Source organism: Callorhinus ursinus, unplaced genomic scaffold (genome assembly GCF_003265705.2).
Source record: "Callorhinus ursinus isolate GAN/ISIS: 27379988/994484 unplaced genomic scaffold, GSC_fseal_2.0 scaffold50, whole genome shotgun sequence".
Taxonomy (NCBI): Eukaryota; Metazoa; Chordata; class Mammalia; order Carnivora; family Otariidae; genus Callorhinus; species Callorhinus ursinus.
The window spans coordinates 4,660,893-4,683,403 of record NW_027397112.1 but is presented as its reverse complement, the minus strand read 5'-3'; the positions used below and the strand labels follow the sequence as shown (position 1 = coordinate 4,683,403).

General features: G+C 37.3%; 1 protein-coding gene and 1 pseudogene across 3 annotated transcripts in view; both read right to left on the bottom strand.

Annotated features, from left to right (window-relative positions):
- Nucleotides 1-22,511, bottom strand: part of ABCA9 (ATP binding cassette subfamily A member 9) — a 64,506-nt gene that overhangs the window by 27,263 nt on the left and 14,732 nt on the right. For all 3 annotated transcript variants that reach the window (XR_012375405.1, XM_073883199.1, XM_025889964.2), the window contains 13 exons: nt 17,110-17,251; nt 16,685-16,870; nt 15,683-15,830; nt 15,107-15,275; nt 14,278-14,339; nt 13,402-13,512; nt 12,596-12,771; nt 12,248-12,367; nt 11,895-12,033; nt 11,178-11,268; nt 8,009-8,148; nt 5,141-5,260; nt 1,945-2,143 (listed from right to left, as the gene is read on the bottom strand). Coding sequence is in view for 2 of the 3 variants with exons in the window: in XM_073883199.1 (XP_073739300.1) it covers nt 1,945-2,143; nt 5,141-5,260; nt 8,009-8,148; nt 11,178-11,268; nt 11,895-12,033; nt 12,248-12,367; nt 12,596-12,771; nt 13,402-13,512; nt 14,278-14,339; nt 15,107-15,275; nt 15,683-15,830; nt 16,685-16,870; nt 17,110-17,251 (1,803 nt within the window). In the remaining variant the exon portion in view is untranslated. The remainder of the gene's footprint in view (nt 1-1,944; nt 2,144-5,140; nt 5,261-8,008; nt 8,149-11,177; nt 11,269-11,894; nt 12,034-12,247; nt 12,368-12,595; nt 12,772-13,401; nt 13,513-14,277; nt 14,340-15,106; nt 15,276-15,682; nt 15,831-16,684; nt 16,871-17,109; nt 17,252-22,511) is intronic.
- On the bottom strand, nt 3,619-4,218 carry LOC112837536 (UPF0462 protein C4orf33 pseudogene; annotated as a pseudogene).

Sequence of the window (22,511 nt, the reverse complement as noted above, 5' to 3'; positions counted from 1 at the left end):
TGTTTCCTGAGATTAAGAATTCCTCATATCAGTGAGGTCATATGATACATGTCTTTCTCTGATTGACTTATTTCACTCAGCATAACACCCTCCAGGTCCATCCACGTTGTTGCAAATGGCAAGATCTCATTCCTTTTGATGGCTGCATAATATTCCATTGTGTATATATACCACATCTTCTTTATCCATTCATCTGTCGATGGACATCTTGGCTCTTTCCACAGTTTGGCTATTGTGGACATTGTTTATGCTTGCTCTTTCTATCTCTCTAAATGCCTCTCCTCTGGCCCCCCCCATTTTGGACATGTCACTCAAGCTCATGATGTTGGCTAGGTATGACTCTTAAATATCTCTCCAATTCCTACTTCTTTCCTCTGTTTCCATCTTGCATTTCTTCCTTTTTCTAGACCACTGAACACAGGCATACCACCAACACTCAGACGTATGACACTCTGAAACTTTTTCCCTTCCTGTTCCCAATTTGTATAAATTACAACATTTTCTCATTCACTCAAGTTCCAAGGACCATTTTCCACTAATCTGTCTCCTTTAAGTCTCTTTCCTGAATAGCTGAAAATTTCTGTCATATCATCATTATTAGGTGCCTAAAATCTTTTCTCTTCCACTTTTCAAGTTTGGACCTTAATTGTCTCTCTCCTGACCTCTTTCAGTATTGTCCTCAATGACTGTTTTCCTTGTCTCCAGAGTCTACTATTTCTGAGCCATTTTTGCACCGTTGCCCAGTTAAGTGCAATTTGGCAATCTGTTTATTTTATTGTATTTTTTATTTTACAGAGAGAGTAAGAGTGAGCACAAGTGGGGGGAGGGGCAGAGGGAGAGAGGAAGAGAAATCCCCAAGCTGACTCCCTGCTGAGTGCAGACTCTGACACAGGGCTGGATCTCACTACCCTGGGATCATGACATGAGCTGAAATCTAGAGTCAGACGCCCAACTGACTGAGCCACCCAGGTGTCCCCCCTGGCAATCTGTTCTAATTATGTCAATCATCTTTTCAAATAAAAAATAAAACTTCAATACTTCCTTACTAGTCATAAAGCCCAAACTCTTCAGCTGTATGTGATACGTTATCAAAATTATTTTTTACTTTTCTGTATACTTTATGTTGTAATTAACTCAAATTGATAATAGCTCTTCTGAGTTTTCATGTATCTCCATACTCAGTATTGTCCCCTCTGCCTGAATTTACATCTTCCTTTCTTTCCTTGACTAACTGTTATATTTTCCTACACCAGACTCCATTTCTCCCTCATATAAAACGATTTTTCTGGTGCCCATATTGGAACATAATCTTTCACATACTGAATGCTCTGATTGACAATATTGTCTAATCTTATGCTATGGTTTTTAGTGTACTTCTAATCACCTTCAAGAGCCAAATCTCATGTCTGATTTATTTTGATAAGTGTTACAGATATTTAACATAGAGTGTTATGCAGAAGTGCTAACAAATATTTTTTAATGAATGATTCCTGGCTGGAGAGCAGGATTTTTGCAAGGAGGTATTACTCAATGAACAGCCCGAAGCTATAGGGAAATGTGTGAACCATAAAGCAGGTTCCAGAGAGTGGATGGGTCAGATACAGCCTGGCACAGGGCTATTTGGGCAAAGAGGAAGTCCTGGGGATGGGACCCAAGTGCTAACTTCCATGCTTCAGAAAAACGATTTCAACCCTTGGATAAGAGCAGATTCTGTGTGAAATTAAGAGAAAAAGCCCAAACTTTACCGGGTTTAATTACATACCCACCAAAGCAATTAGAAATTGTTTTCTGTGTTAAAAAAAGACCACATACAATTGCTGGAATTTATCTCAGAGGGTTTTTTTGTGTTTTGTTTGTTTGTTTATTTGTTTGTTTTTGTTTTTTTCCCCTTGAATTTATTTTGAGATCACTAACCCAACATATCTGAAACACTTGAGTACTCACATGGTCAACAGAGTTTTTTTTTCATTCTTTAACTTGAGGAAGCGAACTTTTGCTATTGCACAGAGTTGCTGTCTCCAGAGAGCCATGCCGCTGATTGATTTCTTTGTTTCCTTAAAGGAAGACAAAACTTGTTCCAGCTCAACAAGGCTTCCTGTATCTTTTGTCCTATTACTTTGTAACTCTCCCCAAATTCCAGCATCTATAAAACATAAAATCAATAATTTATAATGTGTCATTTTAGATGTGCATTACTTAGATTGTTCTATGACCATCTTTTCACCAGAAGGTGTCAGAGTAGAGAATCTTGGGCAAAGATGCTAATAAACGAATTCATGGCATTATGAGAGTAACTACCAAAGAAAAGGAAACAAAGCAAAAAAAAAAAAAATGACATAATACAAGAAGAAAAACTTATGAAATAATGAAAGAAATCTTGTATTTTCTTTTTAAAAAGGTTTGTGTCTATAGCTTTAAGGACTTAATTTATTCTAGGGAAATCAATGAAAAGAAACCCATTTTTAGCCTAGAAAAGTCTACTCATTGCAAAAGATAAACTATCGGTATTTCTTTTTTTTTATTTTATAACAATATTTTATTAAGGTATAATTTACATATAGTAAAATCACAAATCTTAAATATACAGCTTGGGGAATGTTGATAAATGTATGCAGTAACTGTCAGCCAGATCAAGATATAAAACATTCCAACTACTCCCCCCGCACCGCCAAATTCCCTCATGTCCCTTTTCCAACTAATTTTAATCCCCTGCCCTCACCCAGAGCAATCACTGTTCTGAGATGCATCACTACAGCCTAGTTTGGCCTATAATTGGCCTTCATATAGACGGTTATGCGGAATGTTGTACCTGGTTTATTTTGCTCAATGTGATGCTTTTGAGATTTATGTAGGTTATTGCATGTACCAGTAGTCCATTCGTTTCCTTAAGTGTTATTCCACTGTCTGACTATATTGCAGTTTGTCTATCCATTCTCCTGTGGATAGAAACTTGATTGTTTATAGTTTTGTGTTATGAATAAAGCTGCCATAAACATTCATTTCTCTTGAGTATATACCTAAGAATGAAACTGCTGAAACACAGAGTAGGTGTGTATATAACTTCAGAAATTTCCAGTTTTCCAAAGTGGTTGTACCATATATTACATTCCTATCCATAGTGTATGAAAGTTCTAGGTACTCTACATTCCCATTATTGCTTGATATTGTCAGTCTTTTTCAGTTTTAACCATTTAACCAGTGTGTATATTTTGTAATTTTAGTCATTTAGTGGTATCTTGTGGTTTTAATTTGCATTTCCTTGATGATAAGTCTTGTTGACTTTCTATATACTTATTGGCCTTTTGTATATTTTTTTTTCTGTGAAGTGTCCTTAACTGGCTTCTCCTTTTATTACTGGTTTATAGGAGTTCTTCATATATTCTGGGTAAGAGGTTCTTTGTCACATATGGATATTTTGAATATTTTATTCCAATCTGTGGCTTGCTTCTTCACTTTTTTAATGGAAGCTTTTGATGAACAGAAAGTTTTGATTTTGGTGAAGTCTAATGTCTCTTTCTCTCTTTCCCCAAAAAAGCCTTCTGGGATTTTTAACTGGGATTGTATTGAATCTTAAAAGATACAGAGAAGAAATGACTGATATGATCATCTACTATACTCCTATGCATCAGGTTTCTCTATTAACCACAGCTCTGATTCTGGTTGTTTCCATTCTTCTCCAAGCAGTGTATTAAAACTCAAAGGCTTGAAGTATTCCAGACGATGAAAATCAGGTTTTTGTCCTTGTTGCAGTTCATGTTGAGGTACAAGGTAAAGGGCTTCATAGTTTCTTTTATCTTTTGATCCATGAATTGCAAATGAATTGAATTTTGTCACATTTGGTGGAAAATAACTCCAAGGAAGATAAGCTCTGCCTTTCCATTTTGTCTCTCCTCTAGACACTTTGTATGACAGAGCAAGTTCTTTTTTCCACACATTTCTTCTTCCAGAGAGTAAGGGCACCAAATGTTGTCCATGAGGACAAAGTTCAACTTCTAAATACTGTTCAGTTATGTCATTCAAGAAAAATGTTTCCACAACTTTATAATCCCAGAGTTCGTTGTAAGGTTTTCCTGGTTCTCCAAGTGGGGCTGGAGGATCATTGAAAAATGGAGCACTAACTTCCATCATCACCCCTCCATCACCTGGATTCAGCCTGACAAATACTGGCTCAGGCTTCACTGGAAAACCATCCCAAGTGTGTTCAATTTTAAAATCCATCTGAAGATTCGGTAGGCTCTTTTCCATGCTACACTCAGTTCGCAGCTTTCTGGGGAGGTGACTGAAACTATCGGTATTTCTGACTAAGGTGGAAGAATTGGTATATATATATATATATATATATATATATATATAGAACCCTCCCTATCCCCTTCCAAGGATATAAAATTGGTAGAGATAATATTTTTTCATGTAGCCATGGTTGAAAACAAGAAAAAAATTACCTCTTTTGGAAGACAAGCCTAGAGAAACTGATCAGCTCTAGACTTTGAGAAAGCTATAGTACATGTATATTAAAAGTTAAGCATAACCACAAGTATATAACTTCAAAAGTGGATAAAAGAGGGAAAGAGGTATTTTTTAAAAACCCACTCAATCAATAAAAAAAATAGAAAATGGGGAAAAAAAAGAACATAGAAAAGAGTAAACCAAGTAGGATGAGAGTAATCCAGAAACAAGGAATTATCTTAGATCAAGTAGAGAGGACTTTCCAAGGAATGGCAATTATACCCACAGCAAATCTTTCAATAACAACAATGTAACCCTGAAGATACTGGAACAATAGCCTTAAAATGTTACAAGAAAAGTTAACTGTCAAGATACAATTTTAATTTCCTTCTCTCTATAGCACTTACATTATGTATTTATTGTCTACTCCATGAGGACCTAGTCTTGTACACTGTCCCATACCCTTAGTAAAATGCATAGTCCAAAATAAGGAGTTTAAGGGGGGGGGGCCAGCATTGGGAGAAAAGGGAAGAAGGAGATAGAAATACATGTCTTCTGTGCTCTAAGTTTTCCCAAGACCAGACTGAATCAGAGCACCTCCAAAAGCATACAGTCTCATCATTCAAAGTGTATTTTCAAGATAGAATATTCTACAGAAAGATAAAATTGAAGTTTCTTCTTTCTTTTTTTTTACCTGATTCATCAATAGCTGATTTTCCTTCTAATTTCAAGAACACTTCATTCAAAGTTGTCATGGAAACACCGTAATTCTCAATGCCCTGGTTAGAGCATCTGTCAAGATCCCTGTAAAGATCTAAAAGTAGTCACAAAAATGCATTAGAAGAATATAATTTGTAAAGAGATTGATAGTAACTGTATTTTTCAACAATAGAGAACATGTGTGATAGGTGAAAAGCATTCATAAGAAACAAAGCTATGATATAGACATTCCCTTATTTCTAAAATAACCTATACAGTGTGTGTCCATGTCTTGAGTATAAAATTGTAATCATCTATGTTTCATTCTTGGAAAGCTACATATGTAGAGTTCTTTAAGAAATATTATGTTTTATTTATTCTGTTTTTTAAAAATTAATTCTGTTTGATAATGGGCAGTGTAATAAATGAACTGAATGCTTGCGGTCTCCCATAAATCCGTATGTTGAAACCTTACCCTCCAGGTGTGAGGTATTAGGAGGTGGGGGCTTTGGGAGGTAATTAGGATTAGATGAAGTCCTGAGGGTGGAGCTTTGATTAATGGGATTAATGCCTTTGAAAGAGTCACAAGAAAGCTGGCTTCCTCTCCCTGCTCCTTGCCAAATGGGAATACAAGAAGTCTGCACTCTGCAACCCCAAAGAGGTAATTCACTAGAACCCCAAGGTGCTGGAACCCAGATCTTGGACTTCCCAGCCTACAGAACCATCAAAAATCAGTCTGCTGTTTGTAAGCCCCCCAGCCTATGGTATGTGTTATAGCACCCCCAACTGACTAAGGTAGAAAATACTAAATTCTAAAACCTTGTTAATTCAGGAATATTATTCTAAAAACTGAGAGAAGAATGCTCTTAGGAATAACTAGTAGGCAGTAAAATAACAAATGCAAAATAACTAATGTTTATAGAAATAATTAGATGCTGCCCAATCTTCCCTAGTTTAGAGAAATATATAAGTTAAAGGAAAGGATAAAGTATGTATGTAACTTTGCATTTACTCTATCTCTCTTTTTCAGCTTCTGACCATGGTATGAAGAGACTTCAAAGAAGGTAGGTCTTGAGAGACAAACCAAAAGAGACTCTTAACTATAGGAAACACACTTAGGGTTGCTGGAGGGGACGGAGGTTGGGGGATTGGGTAACTGGGTGACGGGCATTAAGGAGGGCACTTGATAGAATGAGCACTGGATGTTATATGCAACTGATGAATCACCGAACTCTACCTCTGAAACTAATTATACACTATATGTTAATTAATTGAATTTAAATAAAAAATTAAAAGGGACATCATGCTGCAAAAAAATTTTTAAAAAGAAGGTAGGTCTTTATAGGGATTAGTAGGTCATTTGGCGGGTTTTTTTTTGTTTGTTTGTTTGTTTGTTTTGTTTTTTAAGATACTGGGAATAGTTTGGGGGAAGTTCAGGAAAATGTGAAGTAGAATAAAGGAGAAACTAATTCAAATACTGGGAGAAATTAAAGGTATCTATCTTAAGGGTATGTTAGATAAATATACAGATGTAGTCATGATTTCTAAGTGTTGGTTCTTTTTCAGTCTTTCTTTAAATTGTGCATTCCCCTTTGAAATGCATTTAACAAATAATCAGGTAACACTTTGTTTTGTGGGTTTCATAAAGGTTTCTGCTTCCATAGGTCACGTATACCAAAGACATGGTATACACATCTAAGACTGCAGTGATCGCTGATTCTAAGATAATATATTTCATCATCTTTTACCATATTTGAAATGAGAATGTATCACAAATGCTGGTATGTCATTGTCTGTTTCTTTCTTGGTAGCACATCCTAGAGCTGAGGCTGTCTTAGACTTGGAGAAATACCGTAGCTTCTATGTCAGGTATGAGTCCAGGTGCCGTGCTTATTTTTAATATTTTAATAATATATTTAAATATACTAAATCATTTAATCCTCATGAGAATCCTATAAAGTTAGTACTCTCATTATTCCCTTGTTACAATTAGGGAAATTGAAGTACAGAAAAGTAATATAACCTGTCCAGGATAATGGAGCTCCTAACAGCCCTGCTGGGATTTGAACCTACCCAGTCTGGCTCTAGTATCCCAGCTTTCAATCACCGCACCCTACTGTCTAGTACTATATTTCCTTATGAACCATGATTATGGCAGGCTTATTGATTCAAGCAGGCAGCTCCAGAGCCATTATCCTCCATTAAAAGCTAGCAAATTCCTTGAACTCAAAATAAACACATTCTGCGGTTATACTTTTTTTTCTTTTTTTAATGCAATCTACCTCAAAACTCTTGGCAAATGAAATCATATTGGGAGACCGGGTAGAAAAGCCTGGAGGCAATGAGCCTCCAGGCTTCCGTATTTGCGGCAAAGCTGTGAGCTTAGAATGTTTGGCAACATACAGGTTGATCATAATTACTATTTGGTTACTTAGATTATAACATCATGTCACGGTGTTTATAATAAAACCATCTACATGTGGCAGCGTACCATTCCCTTCGCTCCCATTTAACACTCTATGCTGTTTTCACAGACCCCTCCTTGCCCGGACCAGGTTCTCTCATTCATTCCTGAAACCAATGTCCCAAATATTCTTAATTTTAGCTTGATGTGGTCCTGTACCTCTTAACTGCCCAGATTGCCACTTGAAGCATATTTAGCATCTTTTGCCTCAGTTTCCTCATAAGTGATCTGGGGATAATATCAGGGGCTAATATTAGCAGTAACTTTGGGGAATATTAAAGGATTATGCACAGTGCCATGCGCTTAGCAAGAATAAAAATGTCATCCATCATTCTTGAGGCCACCATTATCATTAGTAACAATGTTATAAATCATTCTGTGGTCTCTATGTTCTGTTACCTGGAAATTTGTTTGTCCTCTCCAAAGGCAAAATATATATGAGCTTTTCTTCACTTTGTGCTGTTAATTTGGCATCAGGGATGTGCTGTTTAACAAGTGATGTTATATTGTCTGGATCACACATTTCATTCAGATGCAAACTAACATTTAAAAAGAGCATGTTAATGCTATTTTTATCCAAAACCATCTCTACAAACAACTGTAGTATGTTTGTCACTTCATTAATATTTATGAGACAAAATATATATATATATATATATATATCTATAATCTAATGGAAGAAGCAAGACTTAAAAATAAATAGTCCAGAGATAGTCCACATTAATATAGTCTAAACTATATAATCTAGAGGCACTAGTATAAGGGATAATAACTCAGGGATTATTATTTGGAGGAAAGATATATTCAGCTAGATGTTGGCTGAAGTGAGGTAGAGGAAATGCCTGATTTTGTCTCCATCTCTCCAAAAGCTCAGCTTTGAATTTCCCCTTTGCAGTAAAGTATGGGTTTTGCAAAAACTAAGACTTGAACATGGTGAACACAGACACAGGGGTAACTTGATAGAGTCACTAAGAATATGGTCCCAAAGATACAAATGTAGGGATCCGAAGGGGTACATGCACCCCAATGTTTATAGCAGCAATGTCCACCATAGCCAAAGTGTGGAAAGAGCCAAGATGTCCATCGACAGATGAATGGATAAAGAAGAGGTGGTATATATACACCATGGAATATTATGCAGCCATCAAAAGGAATGAGATCTTGCCATTTGCAGCGACGTGGATGGAACTGGAGGGTGTTATGCTGAGTGAAATACGTCAATCAGAGAAAGACATGTATCATATGACCTCACTGATATGAGGAATTCTTAATCTCAGGAAACAAACTGAGGGTTGCTGGAGTGGTGGGGGGTGGGAGGGATGGGGTGGCTGGGTGATAGACTTTGGGGAGGGTATGTGCTATGGTGAGCGCTGTGAAGTGTGCAAGACTGTTGAATCACAGATCTGTACTTCTGAAACAAATAACGCAACATATGTTAGGAAAAAAGAAAAAGAAGATAGCAGGAGGGGAAGAATGAAGGGGAGTAAGTCGGAGGGGGAGACGGACCATGAGAGATGATGGACTCTGAAAAACAAACTGAGGGTTCTAGAGGGGAGGAGGGTTGGGGGATGGGTTAGCCTGGTGATGGGTATTTAAGAGGGCACATTCTGCGTGGAGCACTGGGTGTTATGCACAAACAATGAATCATGGAACACTACATCAAAAACTAATGATGTAATGTATGGGGATTAACAAAACAATAAAAAAATTAAAAAAAAAAAAGAATGTCCCACAGATCCACATTCCAGAACTTAGGCTTAAGGTCTTCCAGTATCAAATTTCCATTAAAATTCCAATCAGTGTTCTAATACTCAGCTCTCAAAGAATTTCAAAAGGCAGATTAACATAAAGTATGCATGTGATCACACAGAGCCTTGCACTAAGTAAACCTTCAATATATGTTAGCCGATTTTATCATTTTTATTGTCCAAAATTTATTCAAGTCAAAGCTGATCTGTCTTCTTGGTGAGAACATGTAAAGTTCTTCATGAAATCATCAAATTTTAGAAGCACCATTATTAGTCACATCCACTGAAATTTACTGAGGCTATCAAATGATGAGGACATCACTTTGATGACACAAACCTAAAAAATCAATTTTAGATAAAACTATTCTGTGTTTACAAGGCCCTGTGCAATACATGATCCAGGATCCCAAACAGAAAGAATAGAGAACTTTCCCTAGGGGAGCTTGGAACATAGCAGTAATATAAAGCAGCATGTTATAGAAGAAGTGAGGAAGAGGGAAGTTAAGTCAATTAAGCAATGTGGGTATTACTACCGCTCTTATATAAATGAAATTACTAAGGATCAAAGACTGGTTAATTAAGTTGCCTGAGGCAACAAATCAAAATAGTGCTGCCCGGGTTCCAGAAAAGAGGATGCTTATTAAGGAGAAAATATTCAAAAAAGACTTTCAAGAATGGATAAGACTTGAACTTGGCTAAAATGGGTTGGAAGAAGACATGTCCAACAGACGTCCTACCTCGAGCAGAGAGAAGACAACTAAACCACAGAACATACTTAGAAAACAGTGAGGGGTCCATTTTAGTTGGAAGGTATTGATTCAATTAGATTGTACCAAGCAATTATGATGGAATGGTAGATTTGATCAGATTAAACCCTCAGTAAATAATGTATGGAATACATTTAACCTCTGAGGATGAAGTGCCTTAAATTATTTTTTAAGAAACACTAAGATCGGGCCCCTGGTTAAGTGTCTGCCTTCGGCTGAGGTCAGGATCCTGGAGTCCCAGGATCGAGTCCTGCATCAGGCTTCCTGCTCAGCAGGGAGTCTGCTTCTCCCTCTGACCCTCCCCCCTTTCATGCTCTCTCTCTCTCTCTCTCTCTCATTCTCTCTCTAAAATAAATAAATAAAATCTTTAAAAAAAAAGAAATACTAATATTTTAGCAGGAAGTATAGGGAGAGATTCATATCACACCTGTAATCTTGGCCCAAAGATTCTACCACTTTAAGTAATGTGAAATTGGGTATATTACTAAAACTCCCTGACACGTCAGAGGCTGAAAATAACATCTTCTTACAGTTATCTGAAGCATTAAATATGATTATATGAGTATCCCATATGTAAATATCTTAGCAAGAACCTAGAGCATAGCCAATATGGAATAAGTGATAGACATTACTTAATAATAATAATAATAATTAATAATGATATTAATTACTATCAGGAAGAGAAGATAGAAAAGAAGGGAGAAGACGAAGTCAGGGAGAACAGAGAGGACACTTGAAATTGTCACGATGAACAAAAAGAAGCATTGGAAAAATGTTGAGAGAGGGATGGAATGTCACTAAATTTCTCTTTGCAAACAATGTGTTGTGAAAATATTTTCCAAAAATGTTGTTTAAACTGAGCTTAATCATCCTTGTAGTTCTCCATGTCTACAATCCTACCTGCCCTTCGTTCTAGCTAAGAAAGAGATCAGTTGTTTTAACACAGCGCTCTTGAAAGGATCTTAATAATTTTGTAGCCTACTTTCACATACTAATACTGAGATCTCTTGTCTGCAACATGTTCTAATATGTCTCCAACAGCACAGGTGGTACCTCAAATGGTAGCCAATGCCCCATTTCTTCTTCAGGAATAGAGAAGAGCCCGCACACTTCAGCCTCCCATTGGATATAAACACCTTCCTATCTAAGCAGAAAAGAAAAACAAAGCATTGTATCAAGAGGTTATCCTCTCACTGTTTATAAAAGAACAAATCCATTAACAAATAATGCATTTTAGGAGCATGACCCACTAAAATATTTGCATTCTAATTCTGGTCGTATGTAAGCCAATTTCTTTGTTATCCAATAACTTAAATGATATGTTAGTTTGTTCTCTAGTATGTTGAGAAAAATTATCATACAATGGGAGGATCTGTTTCAAGCCAACTGACATTCCTACTGAATAAAACATAATATACATTTGAGAGTATGCTATACATTTACAACCAATGAATTGCTTTGCAGTAGGATCAGAATACATCTGTGGGACAATGTACATGGAGATGCAGACTGTCAAATGAACGACAGCAAGAATCTCCTGTCTTCATGAAAGTCACACATACACCCACAGCAGGTGTGTTGGAACTTATCTACACATATTTCACTCATGTCCCTAATTTCTCACTAAGACACATGAGAGAAAACCGAGAACCACCATGAAAGGACATCATGGAACTTGAAGGCATTAGGCTAAGTGAGATAAATCAGAGAAAGAGAAAGACAAATACTCTATGATCTCACTTATATGTGGAATCTAAAAAAAAAGCTCACCAGCCAGGATGTCAGCCTCATCCATGAACTGGGTACTGAAGAGAATGACTCTATCAGATTTCCTCTCTTTTAGGAGGTTCCATACACAGTGCCTTGAAAGAGGATCTGATCCAGCAGTTGGTTCGTCCAATAGCAAAACCTGAACAGTAGGGAAACATAAAATCATTTTCCACTTTCAGGTAAATTTTTTTTAAAAGCAATATATGTGTAAAAGTGTTTGGGAGAAATATCTTACTACTTAATTTTTCACTTGAATAATTCTTTTATATTTACCATTTGCAAATGCAGTCGGATGGAATACACTAGTTCCACAGTCCTCAAGCTCATTCACCAATAATTAGGGCTCGACTTACCTGAGGATTTCCTAAAATGGCAATCCCAAAAGTTAGTTTCCTTTTTTGTCCACCGCTTAAATTTTGAGCAAGAATATCTTGAATATTTTCCATCTCCAAGTCCCTTAAAACTTGTTGTATCTAACCAAAAAAGAAAGAAAAGAAGAGGAGAGAAGAGAAGAGAAAAGGATGTTTAGTCCAAAACCCAGCATGTTTGTTTTAAAAACACAATCCTTTTGCTGTTCGTTGCCAAGGGCCTTTTTGCCCTTTCGATGATGCACCATGCAGAAATAACACAAATACATTTAGAACTTTCTAGATAAATGATTTCATGTTCACAGTTGTGTGACATCTAATATGTTCCTCTACCTCTTGTTCCATTTCATGTGGCTGAATCCCCTTTATTTTAGCGAAGAGCCTGAGATTTTCTTTCACAGTGAGGAAGCCAAATTGCACATTGGATTGTGGACAGACTCCAGTGAGCTTGCTAACGGTTTTGGAGTCAGTCATTTCCGAAAGGGTGTGATTATAGATTGTGACTGAACCTAGAAGCAGAAAAGTTGACAGTTAGCAACAGGATAACATGCCATGGTTCATTTAAGATGTTTTAAAGTGAAAAACAATGGGTGTCAAACACTAGGGTCTTTTTTTTTTAAGATTTTATTTATTTTTTTTGACAGAGAGAGACAGCAAGAGAGGGAACACAAGCAGGGGGAGTGGGAGAGGGAGAAGCAGGCTTCCCACTGAGCAGGGAGCCTGATGCAGGGCTCGATCCCAGGACCCTGGGATCATGACCTGAGCCGAAGGCAGATGCTTAACGACTGAGCCACCCAGGTGCCTCCAAACACTAAAGTCTTTTAAGCATACAGGATCTATAAGGAATACACTATTGACTAAAAATGTAATGTTCACAATTTATCTGAACCAGTTGGAGTGACTATTCATAAAGCTACTTATCTTGAAATATTTAAACCACCAAGATTTTCCTAAATAAACAGAACATACATCTATTAAAAGAATAACTTGAAGAAACTTGTGAAACTTGTGTCTTAAGTACCTGAGGGTGACTAGGAGTTAATGAAATTACTAACTACTGAAATTAACCAATAAAACTAATTAATAAAATGCAGAGTTAATTTATTTGCCCATGTTCTTGCCTCTAATTATCTCCTCACCTGATGTTGGGATGGACAGTCCACTGAGCATGTTTAACAGGGTCGTTTTCCCAGCTCCACTGTGACCAAGGAGGGCAGTGATCTGGCCTTCATATATGTCAAATACCAGACCTGGCATTATTACAAAAAGAAATTCCACTCAGAGCCTACATGTTAACTTTACATTCTCCAAAAAAAATTTTTTTTTCAAGATTTTATTTTTTTATTTAGAGAGTGAGAGCAGAGCAGGGGGAGGGGCAGAGGGAGAGGAAGAGAGAGAATCTCAAGCAGACTCCATGCAGCGTGTGGAGCCCGATGTGGGGCTCGATCTCAGGACCCTGAGCTCATGACTTGAGCCAAAATCAAGAGTCTGACACTTCACCAACTAAGCCACTCAGGTGCCCCACATTCTCCAAAACTTTTATAATTTCTTATAGCATGTGTATATTTGGCTAGCAATATTCAAAATAAAATCCATCCCCAAATCCTTCCCTTTAAAATTGTATCTCCTATGATACAAACTTTAAAGCTATAGCATTGTCATGATTATATTATTATGTGATTAACAATTTTTTGGATAAGGGCAGTTTTGTCATTACAAATAGGCTGACTATAATAAAGATCATTTATTAGGATTAGGGAGTGTGACGAGTTGAAAATAAAGAACTTCATGATGCAGCCATACATCTTTCAAACCTGTAAGGTATCGATGGCACACCCTGACTTTCTAAAATTGTTCTATGTTCCTACATTCACTCAGAAGGAAACGCAATGTGTTGAAATGAAGGAGAATTGTGGTGTCTGGAATATATCAGTTCTTTATCCCCACGAAGACAGTACAACAATGAGGCATAGTCACCAAATCAAACAGCCGTAGATATGATGTTAGCTCATTACCTTTCAAGGCTTCTACTTTTTCATGATTTCCTTTTCCATATTCTTTCCTAAGATTTCTTATTCTGAAAAAAAAAAAGAGGAAAATGTTTTAAGGACACTGTGGAAGTAGACAGAGGATTGAGAATTCAAGTCTTTGGAGTTGTGAGAAAGTTCTGGGAGCTCTTTCCCTCACGCGGGCCCAGGTGATGGGAAAGGCTTTCCTGAGGAAACAATGGCAAATTGAATGATGAACAAAGGTTGAGCAAAGACCCAGGGAAGTTAGGGATTTCTAGTTGTTTGGAAACAAAGCAATCAGCATTGAATAACACGCATCTATCATCTCAGAGGGAAGACATGCATGGCATGAGTACCCTAACTTAGGTTTTCCTCCCATCTCTCTGGATGCCAATCTCCCCTTTTCTGCATCACCTGCCTCTTCCTTCTATTCTTCATCAGGAAGCAAAGAGGAGAGAGACAGAGTAAATCACAGAGAAAAGGAGAAGAATGACAAGGGACGTGATGACAGTGTCTGTCGTAAAGACAGCAGTCACAGAGAGAAAACAGCACCAAAAAGAGAGCAAAAAGAAAATGAGAGAAATGGAAATATGAAGATTATTTATTCCCTGATGTTTGTCGTTCTGCAATAAGATATTCGTAAATAAAAACGCTGACAATGTGGGAAAGCAAAGTGCTTTTAACATTAATGGTGGCATTTCACAAGTGGAATGGCCTGGACGTAGGTGGGTACAAAGAAGCACCCAGGAAATCTTTGTCACACCAGTATTTTGCTGGAGAGACCTCTGGTCTCTGACCTGTTCTCCCTTTGCAATTTGTGTAATTTATTTATTACCTGATGGCTTCTTTCCCGTGGAATTCTGGAGACACTGGTTCAAAAGAGTCGTTGGATGAAGAATCTGAATCTATTTCATTCTCAAGGGCCACATGATCAGCCCTTTGGTGTTGAAACCAAAAAGAGGATTTCAGAAAAAACCAAGGAGAATGTCGATGTCCATATTCAGCTACGCGAACAGGAGGCAATTGAACATTGCATCAGTCACCACTTTAAGGATTAGTGACCTCAGGACAGCTTGTCAAGGCAACTGCTTTGGGAAGTATTTAGACACCCTTAAGATCCAGTCCCAAGCACTAGCTTTCTTCATCTAGCGCTAATATAAGCACTAATAGTATAATTATCCTTCATCTCTTGCAAGCGTCTCTTTTTAAAAAGAAACAATTTAAAGTATTGTGGTAGAATGAGATCTTAGAAAGCGATTCTATAAACAAAGTGCAGAATACCATTGGGCTCATTTTAGAAATTTTGGGAAAAAAAATGCTTGATAGTTTATACCCAATATGTTGTAGACAGTTATTTTATAGAAATGCACGGAATGAAATTGCATTGAATGACAATTAGGTTACTACTTACTGGGCAAAATTTTGTCAAAATATAATGTCAAAGCCAAATACAGAAGAGCATCAAAAACCAACATGAAAAGAGTAGCTATTATTAGGTATGGGTTGTCTGAAGAATCCCAATGGATGTTAGAATTCACATCATAGTCCAAATGTATAAGCTGGAAAAAAGACACATACATTGAATTTTAAAAAGATAAATAGAGTATTAAGAATTATTATTGTCTTATCTCTGCTAAACCCTGGGATTGAAAAGATAAATAAAACACAGTTCCTGTCTTCACAGAGCTCCAATCTATTGGAAGACATAGCAGTGAATCCATCTAGCTACAAAGCAATTTGGGAAGTTAGTGGAAGTAGGTACTAAGGACTTAGAGACCCATGGGAAAAAGTAGGCAAATCCTCTGGGAAGTAAAAACTCAAAGGAGGGGTTGCCTAAGGATTTCATCAGGTGTAGGATGGGGGCAGAGGGGACATTCTAGAAAGGGGATACTATTTGAAAGTAAGAACATGAAAAGCTGAAAGTACTTCAGTGGTCACAAGAATAATTTCTTATTATAGTGAGATACAATGAGTTTATACATAACATAACCTTTCATAGCATTTTACAGTTACAATGTCACACCTAGAATTAAATTTTCTGAGAAGAGGTTCAATTTCATGTACAACTGGCCAATTAAAAATAAAAATTTATTTCCATTGAATTCCTGGTTTACAAATACTTGCGATAATATTAAGGGTCGTGTTTCCTGTGCACTAAATTAGTTAATTGTTCATTGGCACAACCCACTGAAAGTAAAAGCTGAACCACATCGATAATGGAGTATCAACCTATATGAATGACTTAAAATAAAGCCAGTTACGCTGAGAGAGAAAAATGAAAAACCTGATACCTTAGATGTGCATCTTTACAAAAGCGGATGAGAATTTTGATGCTTAGAACATAGAGCATGAATTCCTCAGAGAGAATTTTTTAATGTTCTGTAAAAAATGAAATAGTTATATTAACTCTTACCTCAGCCATTCCAGTGGTGAAAGCAAAAGGGCTAAGAAGACATAAGGTCCATTCCAAAAATGCAGGAAGATGTCTGTACAATGCAGTGAATCCCAGACTCCCCCAAAAGACAGTAAGGAGAAAGACAACCAATCCAGTAAGGAAAGGTTTCTTTATCAACACGCTCATCAGGAAAGCTAAAGTTATCTGAGAGGAGAGAAAAACTTCAGGTAGTATATAATTCTCTGAGAATCATCAGTAGCATAATAAAAAGAATTTCATAATATAAAAATATATAACATCCAATCCTCCACCCCCACCCCCCAGATACTGTCTCATGCAAATACTCATATACTGCAAACAGAAACAGAAGAGGTGTGACCAGAGTTGGTGAGAAATGACTGGTTTCTCTGAGAGAGAGAGAGAGATTGAATTTACCAACTCACCAAAGACAGGCCATAGAAGAGAAAGAGGGTGAACACCACCACAAAGCCAGTTAGGACGACAACTTGGGCAGATTTTACAATAAGAGCCATCAAAGTAGCCACAATAAAGATGAAACCAGCATACATCAAACCCCAGGAGAGCCTAGCACAGAAACATAGCATCAGTTCAACGGCTGGTACTTTATCACTTTATTTATGCACTTACTCTGCAAATGATTTGGGAAGCTTACCCCATATCAAGAGTAAAGGGATTACCCTATATCAAGAGCTAAGAGATTAGAAAACTTCTCTGTCCCCAAAGTTCATATGCTACCAGGGAAGGTAGACAATAAGTACACAGGTAAAATAGGTGACTAATTGCAAAACAAAGAAATAGACTGAGTCATCTAATGAGGGTAACTGGGAACAGTTTTCTGGGAAAACATCTACGACCTACATGTCCGTTCTGGACTTCTTCTTTCAGTAAAGTATAAACACCATGAACAAAAACCAGACGATGAAGCAGGGATCAGCAAACTTTTTCTCTGATGAGCCAGATAGTAAATCTTTCAGGCTTTTCAGACCATACGGTCTCTTGCAATTACTGAAGTCTGCCTTTGTGGGCACGGACAATGTTCAAATGACGGAGCTTTGCTCCAATAACAATTTATTTGTAGACACTGACGTTTGAATTTCACATATGCTTTTGTGTGCCACAAAATAGTATTGTTCTTTTGGGGCGCCTGGGTGGCTCAGTCATTAAGCGTCTGCCTTCGGCTCAGGTCATGATCCCAGGGTCCTGGGATCAAGCCCCGCATCGGGCTCCCTGCTCCGCGGGAAGCCTGCTTCTCCCTCTCTCACTCCCCCTGCTTGTGTTCCCTCTCTCGCTGTGTCTCCCTCTGTCAAATAAATAAATAAAATCATTTAATAAAAAATATTATTGTTCTTTTGATTTTTTTTAGGTGTTTTCATAAAAGCCATTCCTAGCTTGCAGATTGTTCAAAAAAGGGCCATAGTTTGCCAACCCCGGATATAGACAATCAGATATAGATTAGGTATAGATCGGATATACACAGGCTTAGAAATACAGAGATACAGAAAGACAGGTGGATACACAGATATGTTTTTCTTGCTATCAATGCCAAAGAAACAGGAAGAAAGTTCTTTATAGGGGAAAGAGAACAAGCTTTCTAATCATACAGACGTAGGTTCAGGTTTTCTGTGCTGCACTGTAACTATATGATCTGAGAGGTAGAATCTCTTTAAATTTCCTTATTGTCTATTGAAAAATAATAAGAGAATGAAACAAAATATTGTATGTTATGTGTTTAATGTGACCACTGGTATATAACAAGTCCACGATGAACACTTAACTTTCTTTACTTCAAAGTTTAAATGCCCTCATGTTTTGGGAAGTCTTGCCTAATTGTAACAATGCTCTTTGCTCAATCACTTCTGTTCATCTGAGATTGTTCATCTCTCCGTGTCCCATAAACTTCTAATTTCATTCATATGCGGTATCAATAGAATGTTACAGCCTTTTCTTACACAGGAAAAGTCCTGTGTTTTTTTTTTTAACCTTCCCTTGTTGGATTTATTTGGTTTCTCCTTTCTTTTTATCATATTGTTTACTTTTCTCTGACTCTGTAGATTTCTATTTTTTTAAAAAAATATAGTGAGCAAAATTTTCTTCAGTATTGAGCTCCAGAATTTAAAAAAAAAGAGAACCAGAAGAACTCCCATTCTAGATCAAACCAGCAATCCATTTTCTCCATTTTTACACTCAGTTACTTGAACATTTCTGGAGAAAAAAAATAAATTTGGTTTAAATTGGCAGCATTAAAAATGTGGGGTCTTCCTACCCAACTGAACAGTGCCTAATGTCCTTTCCTTTTTTAATTGTTTGTTTTTTTTAAATTTAAATTCAATTAACATATAATGTATTATTAGTTTCAGAGGTAGAGATCATTCAGAGGTTATTCATCAGTCTTATATAATACCCAATGCTCTTTACATCATGTGCCCTCCTTAACGTCCATCACCCAGTTACCCCATTCCCCCCACCCCACTCTCTTCCAGAAAGCCTCAGCTTGTTTCCTATGATCAAGAGTCTCTTATGGTTTGTCTCCCTCTCTGATTTCATCTTGTTTTATTTTTTCCTCTCTTCTCCTATGATCCCCTGTTTTGTTTCTTAAATTCCACATATGAGTGAGATCATATGATAATTGTCTTTTTCTGACTTATTTCACTTAGCACAATACCCTCTAGTTCCATCCATGTCATTGCAAATGGCAAGATTTCTTTTTCTTCCTTCCTTCCTTCCTCGCATCCTTTCTGGCTGAGTAGTATCCCATTGTATATATACACCACATCTTCCTTATCCATTCATCTGTCGATGGACATCTGGGCTTTTTCCACAATTTGGCTGTTGTGGACATCGCTGCTATAAACACTGGGGTGCAGGTGCCCCTTTGGATCACTACGTTTGTATCTCTTTGGTAAATACCCAGTAGTGCAATTCCTAGGTCATAGGGTAGCTCTATTTTCAACTTTTTGAGGAATCTCCATACTGTTTTCCAGAGTGGCTGCACCAGTTTGCATTCCCATCAACAGTGTAAGAGGGTTCCCCTTTCTCCACATCCCCGCCAACATCTGTTGTTTCCTGACTTGTTAATTTTAACCATTCTGACTGGTGTTAGGTGGTATTTCATTGTGGTCTTAATTTGTATTTCCCTGATGCTGAGTGATGTTGAGCATTTTTTCATGTGTCTGTTGGCCATTTGGATGTCTTCTTTGGAAAAATGTCTGTTCATGTCTTCTACCCATTTCTTGATTGGATCATTTGTTCTTTGAGTGTTGAGTTTAATTTCTTTATAGATTTTGGATACTAGCCCTTTATCTGTCATTTGCAAATATCTTCTCCCATTCGGTGGGTTGTCTTTTGTTGACTGTTTCCTTTGCTGTGCAAAAGCTTTTTATCTTGATGAAGTCCAAATAGTTCATTTTTGCCCTTGCTTCCCTTGCCTTTGGAGATGTGTCTACCAAGAAGTCTGCATGGCCGACATCGAAGAGGTTGCTGCCTGTGTTCTCCTCTAGGATTTTGATGGATTCCTATCTCACATTTTGGTCTTTCATCCATTTTGAGTCTATTTTTGTGTGTGGTGTAAGAAAATGTTCCAGTTTCATTCTTCTGCATGTGGTTTTCCAATTTTCCCAACACCATTTGTTAAATAGACGGTCTTTTTTCCATCAGATATTCTTTCCTGCTTTGTTGAAGATTAGTTGACCATAGAGAGTTGAGGGTCCATTTCTGGGCTCTCTATTCTGTCCCATTGACATTCTATGTGTCTGTTTTTGTGCCAGTACCATACTGTCTTGATGATGACAGCTTTGTAATAGAGCTGGAAGTATGGAATTGTGATGCCACCAGGTTTGCTTTTCTTTTTTAACATTCCTTTGGCTATTCGGGGTCTTTTCTGGTTCCATACAAATTTTAGGATTCCTTGTTCCAGCTCTGTGAAAAAAAGTTTTTGGTATTTTGATAGGGATTGCATTAAGTGTGTAATTTGCTCTAGGTAACATAGACATTTTAACAATATTTGTTTTTCCAATCCATGAGCACGGAACATTTTTCCATTTCTTTGTGTCTTCCTCATTTTCTTTCATGAGTATTCTATAGTTTTCTGAGTACAGATCCTTTGCCTCTTTGGTTAGGTTTATTCCTAGGTATCTTATGGTTTTTGGTGCAATTATAAATGGGATCAACTCCTTAATTTCTCTTTCTTCTGTCTCATTGTTAGTGTATAGAAATGCAGCTGATTTCTGTGCATTGATTTCATATCCTGCCACTTTGCTGAGTTCCTGTATGAGTTCTAGCAATTTGGGGGTGGAGTCTTTTGGGTTTTCCACATAGAGTATCATGTAATCTGCAAAAAGAGTGAGAGTTTGACTTCTTCTTTGCTGATTTGGATGCCTTTTATTTCCTTTTATTGCCTGACTGCTGAGGCTAGGACTTCTAGTATTATGTTGAACAACAGTGGTGAGAGTGGACATCCCTGTCATATTCCTGACCTTAGGGGAAAAGCTCTCAGTTTTTCCCCATTGATATTCACTGTGGGCTTTCTGTATATGGATTTTTGTGTGTGTGTGTGTGTGTGTAGATTTTATTTATTTGACAGAGAGAGACACAGAGAGAGAGGGAACACAAGCAGGGGGAGTGGGAGAGGGAAAAGCAGGCTTCCCACGGAGCAGGGAGCCCGATGTGGGCCTCGATCCCAGGACCCTGGGATCGCAACCTGAGCCAAATCAGATGCCCAACGACTTTTATGATATTGAGGTATGTTTCCTCTATTCCTACACTGTGAAGAGTTTTAATCAAGAAAGGGTGCTGTACTTTGTCAAGTGCTTTTTCTGCTTCTATTGAGAGGATCATATGGTTCTTGTCCTTTCTTTTATTAAAGTAGTGTATCACATTGATTGATTTGCAGATGTTGAACCTGCCTTGCAGCCTAGGAATAAATCCCACTTGGTAATGGTGAATAATCCTTTTAATGTACTGTTGGATCCTATTGATTTGTATCTTGGTGAGAATTTCTGCATCCATGCTCATCAGGGATATTGGTCTATAATTCTCCTTTTTGGTGGGGTCTTTGTCAGGTTTTAGGATCAAGATAATGCTGGCCTCATAGAGTTTGGAAGTTTTCCTTCCATTTCTATTTTTTGAAACAGCTTCAGAAGAATAGGTATTAATTATTCTTTAAATGTTTTATAGAATTCCCCTGGGAAGCCAATTGGCCCTGGACTCTTGTTTGTTGGGAGATTTTTGATTATTGCTTCAATTTCCTTGCTGGTTATGGGTCTTTTCAGGTTTTCTATTTCTCCTTGGTTCGGTTTTGGTAGTTTATACATTTCTAGGAATGCGTCTATTTCTTCCAGATTGCCTAATTTGTTGGCATATAGTTGCTTGTAATATGTTCTTATAATTGTTTGTATTTCTTCAGTGTCGGTTATGATCTCTCTTCTTTCATTCATCATTTTATTTACTTGAGTCCTTTCTCTTTTCTTTTTGATCAGTCTGGCCAGGGGTTTATCAATCTTGTTAATTCTTTCAAAGAACCAGCTCCTAGTTTCGTTGATCTGTTCTACTGTTCTTTTGGTTTCTATTTCATTGATTTCTGCTCTGATCTTTATTATTTCTCTTCTCCTGCTGGGTTTAGGCTTTATTTGCTGTTTTTTCTCTAGCTCCTTTAGGTGTAGGGTTAGGTTGTGTATTTGAGACCTTTCTTGTTTCTTGAGAAAGCCTTGTATTACTATATACTTCCCTCTTAGGACTGCCTTTGCTGCATCCCAAAGGTTTTGAACAGTTATGTTTCATTTTCATTTGTTTCCATGAATTTTTTAAATTCTTCTTTAATTTCCTGGTT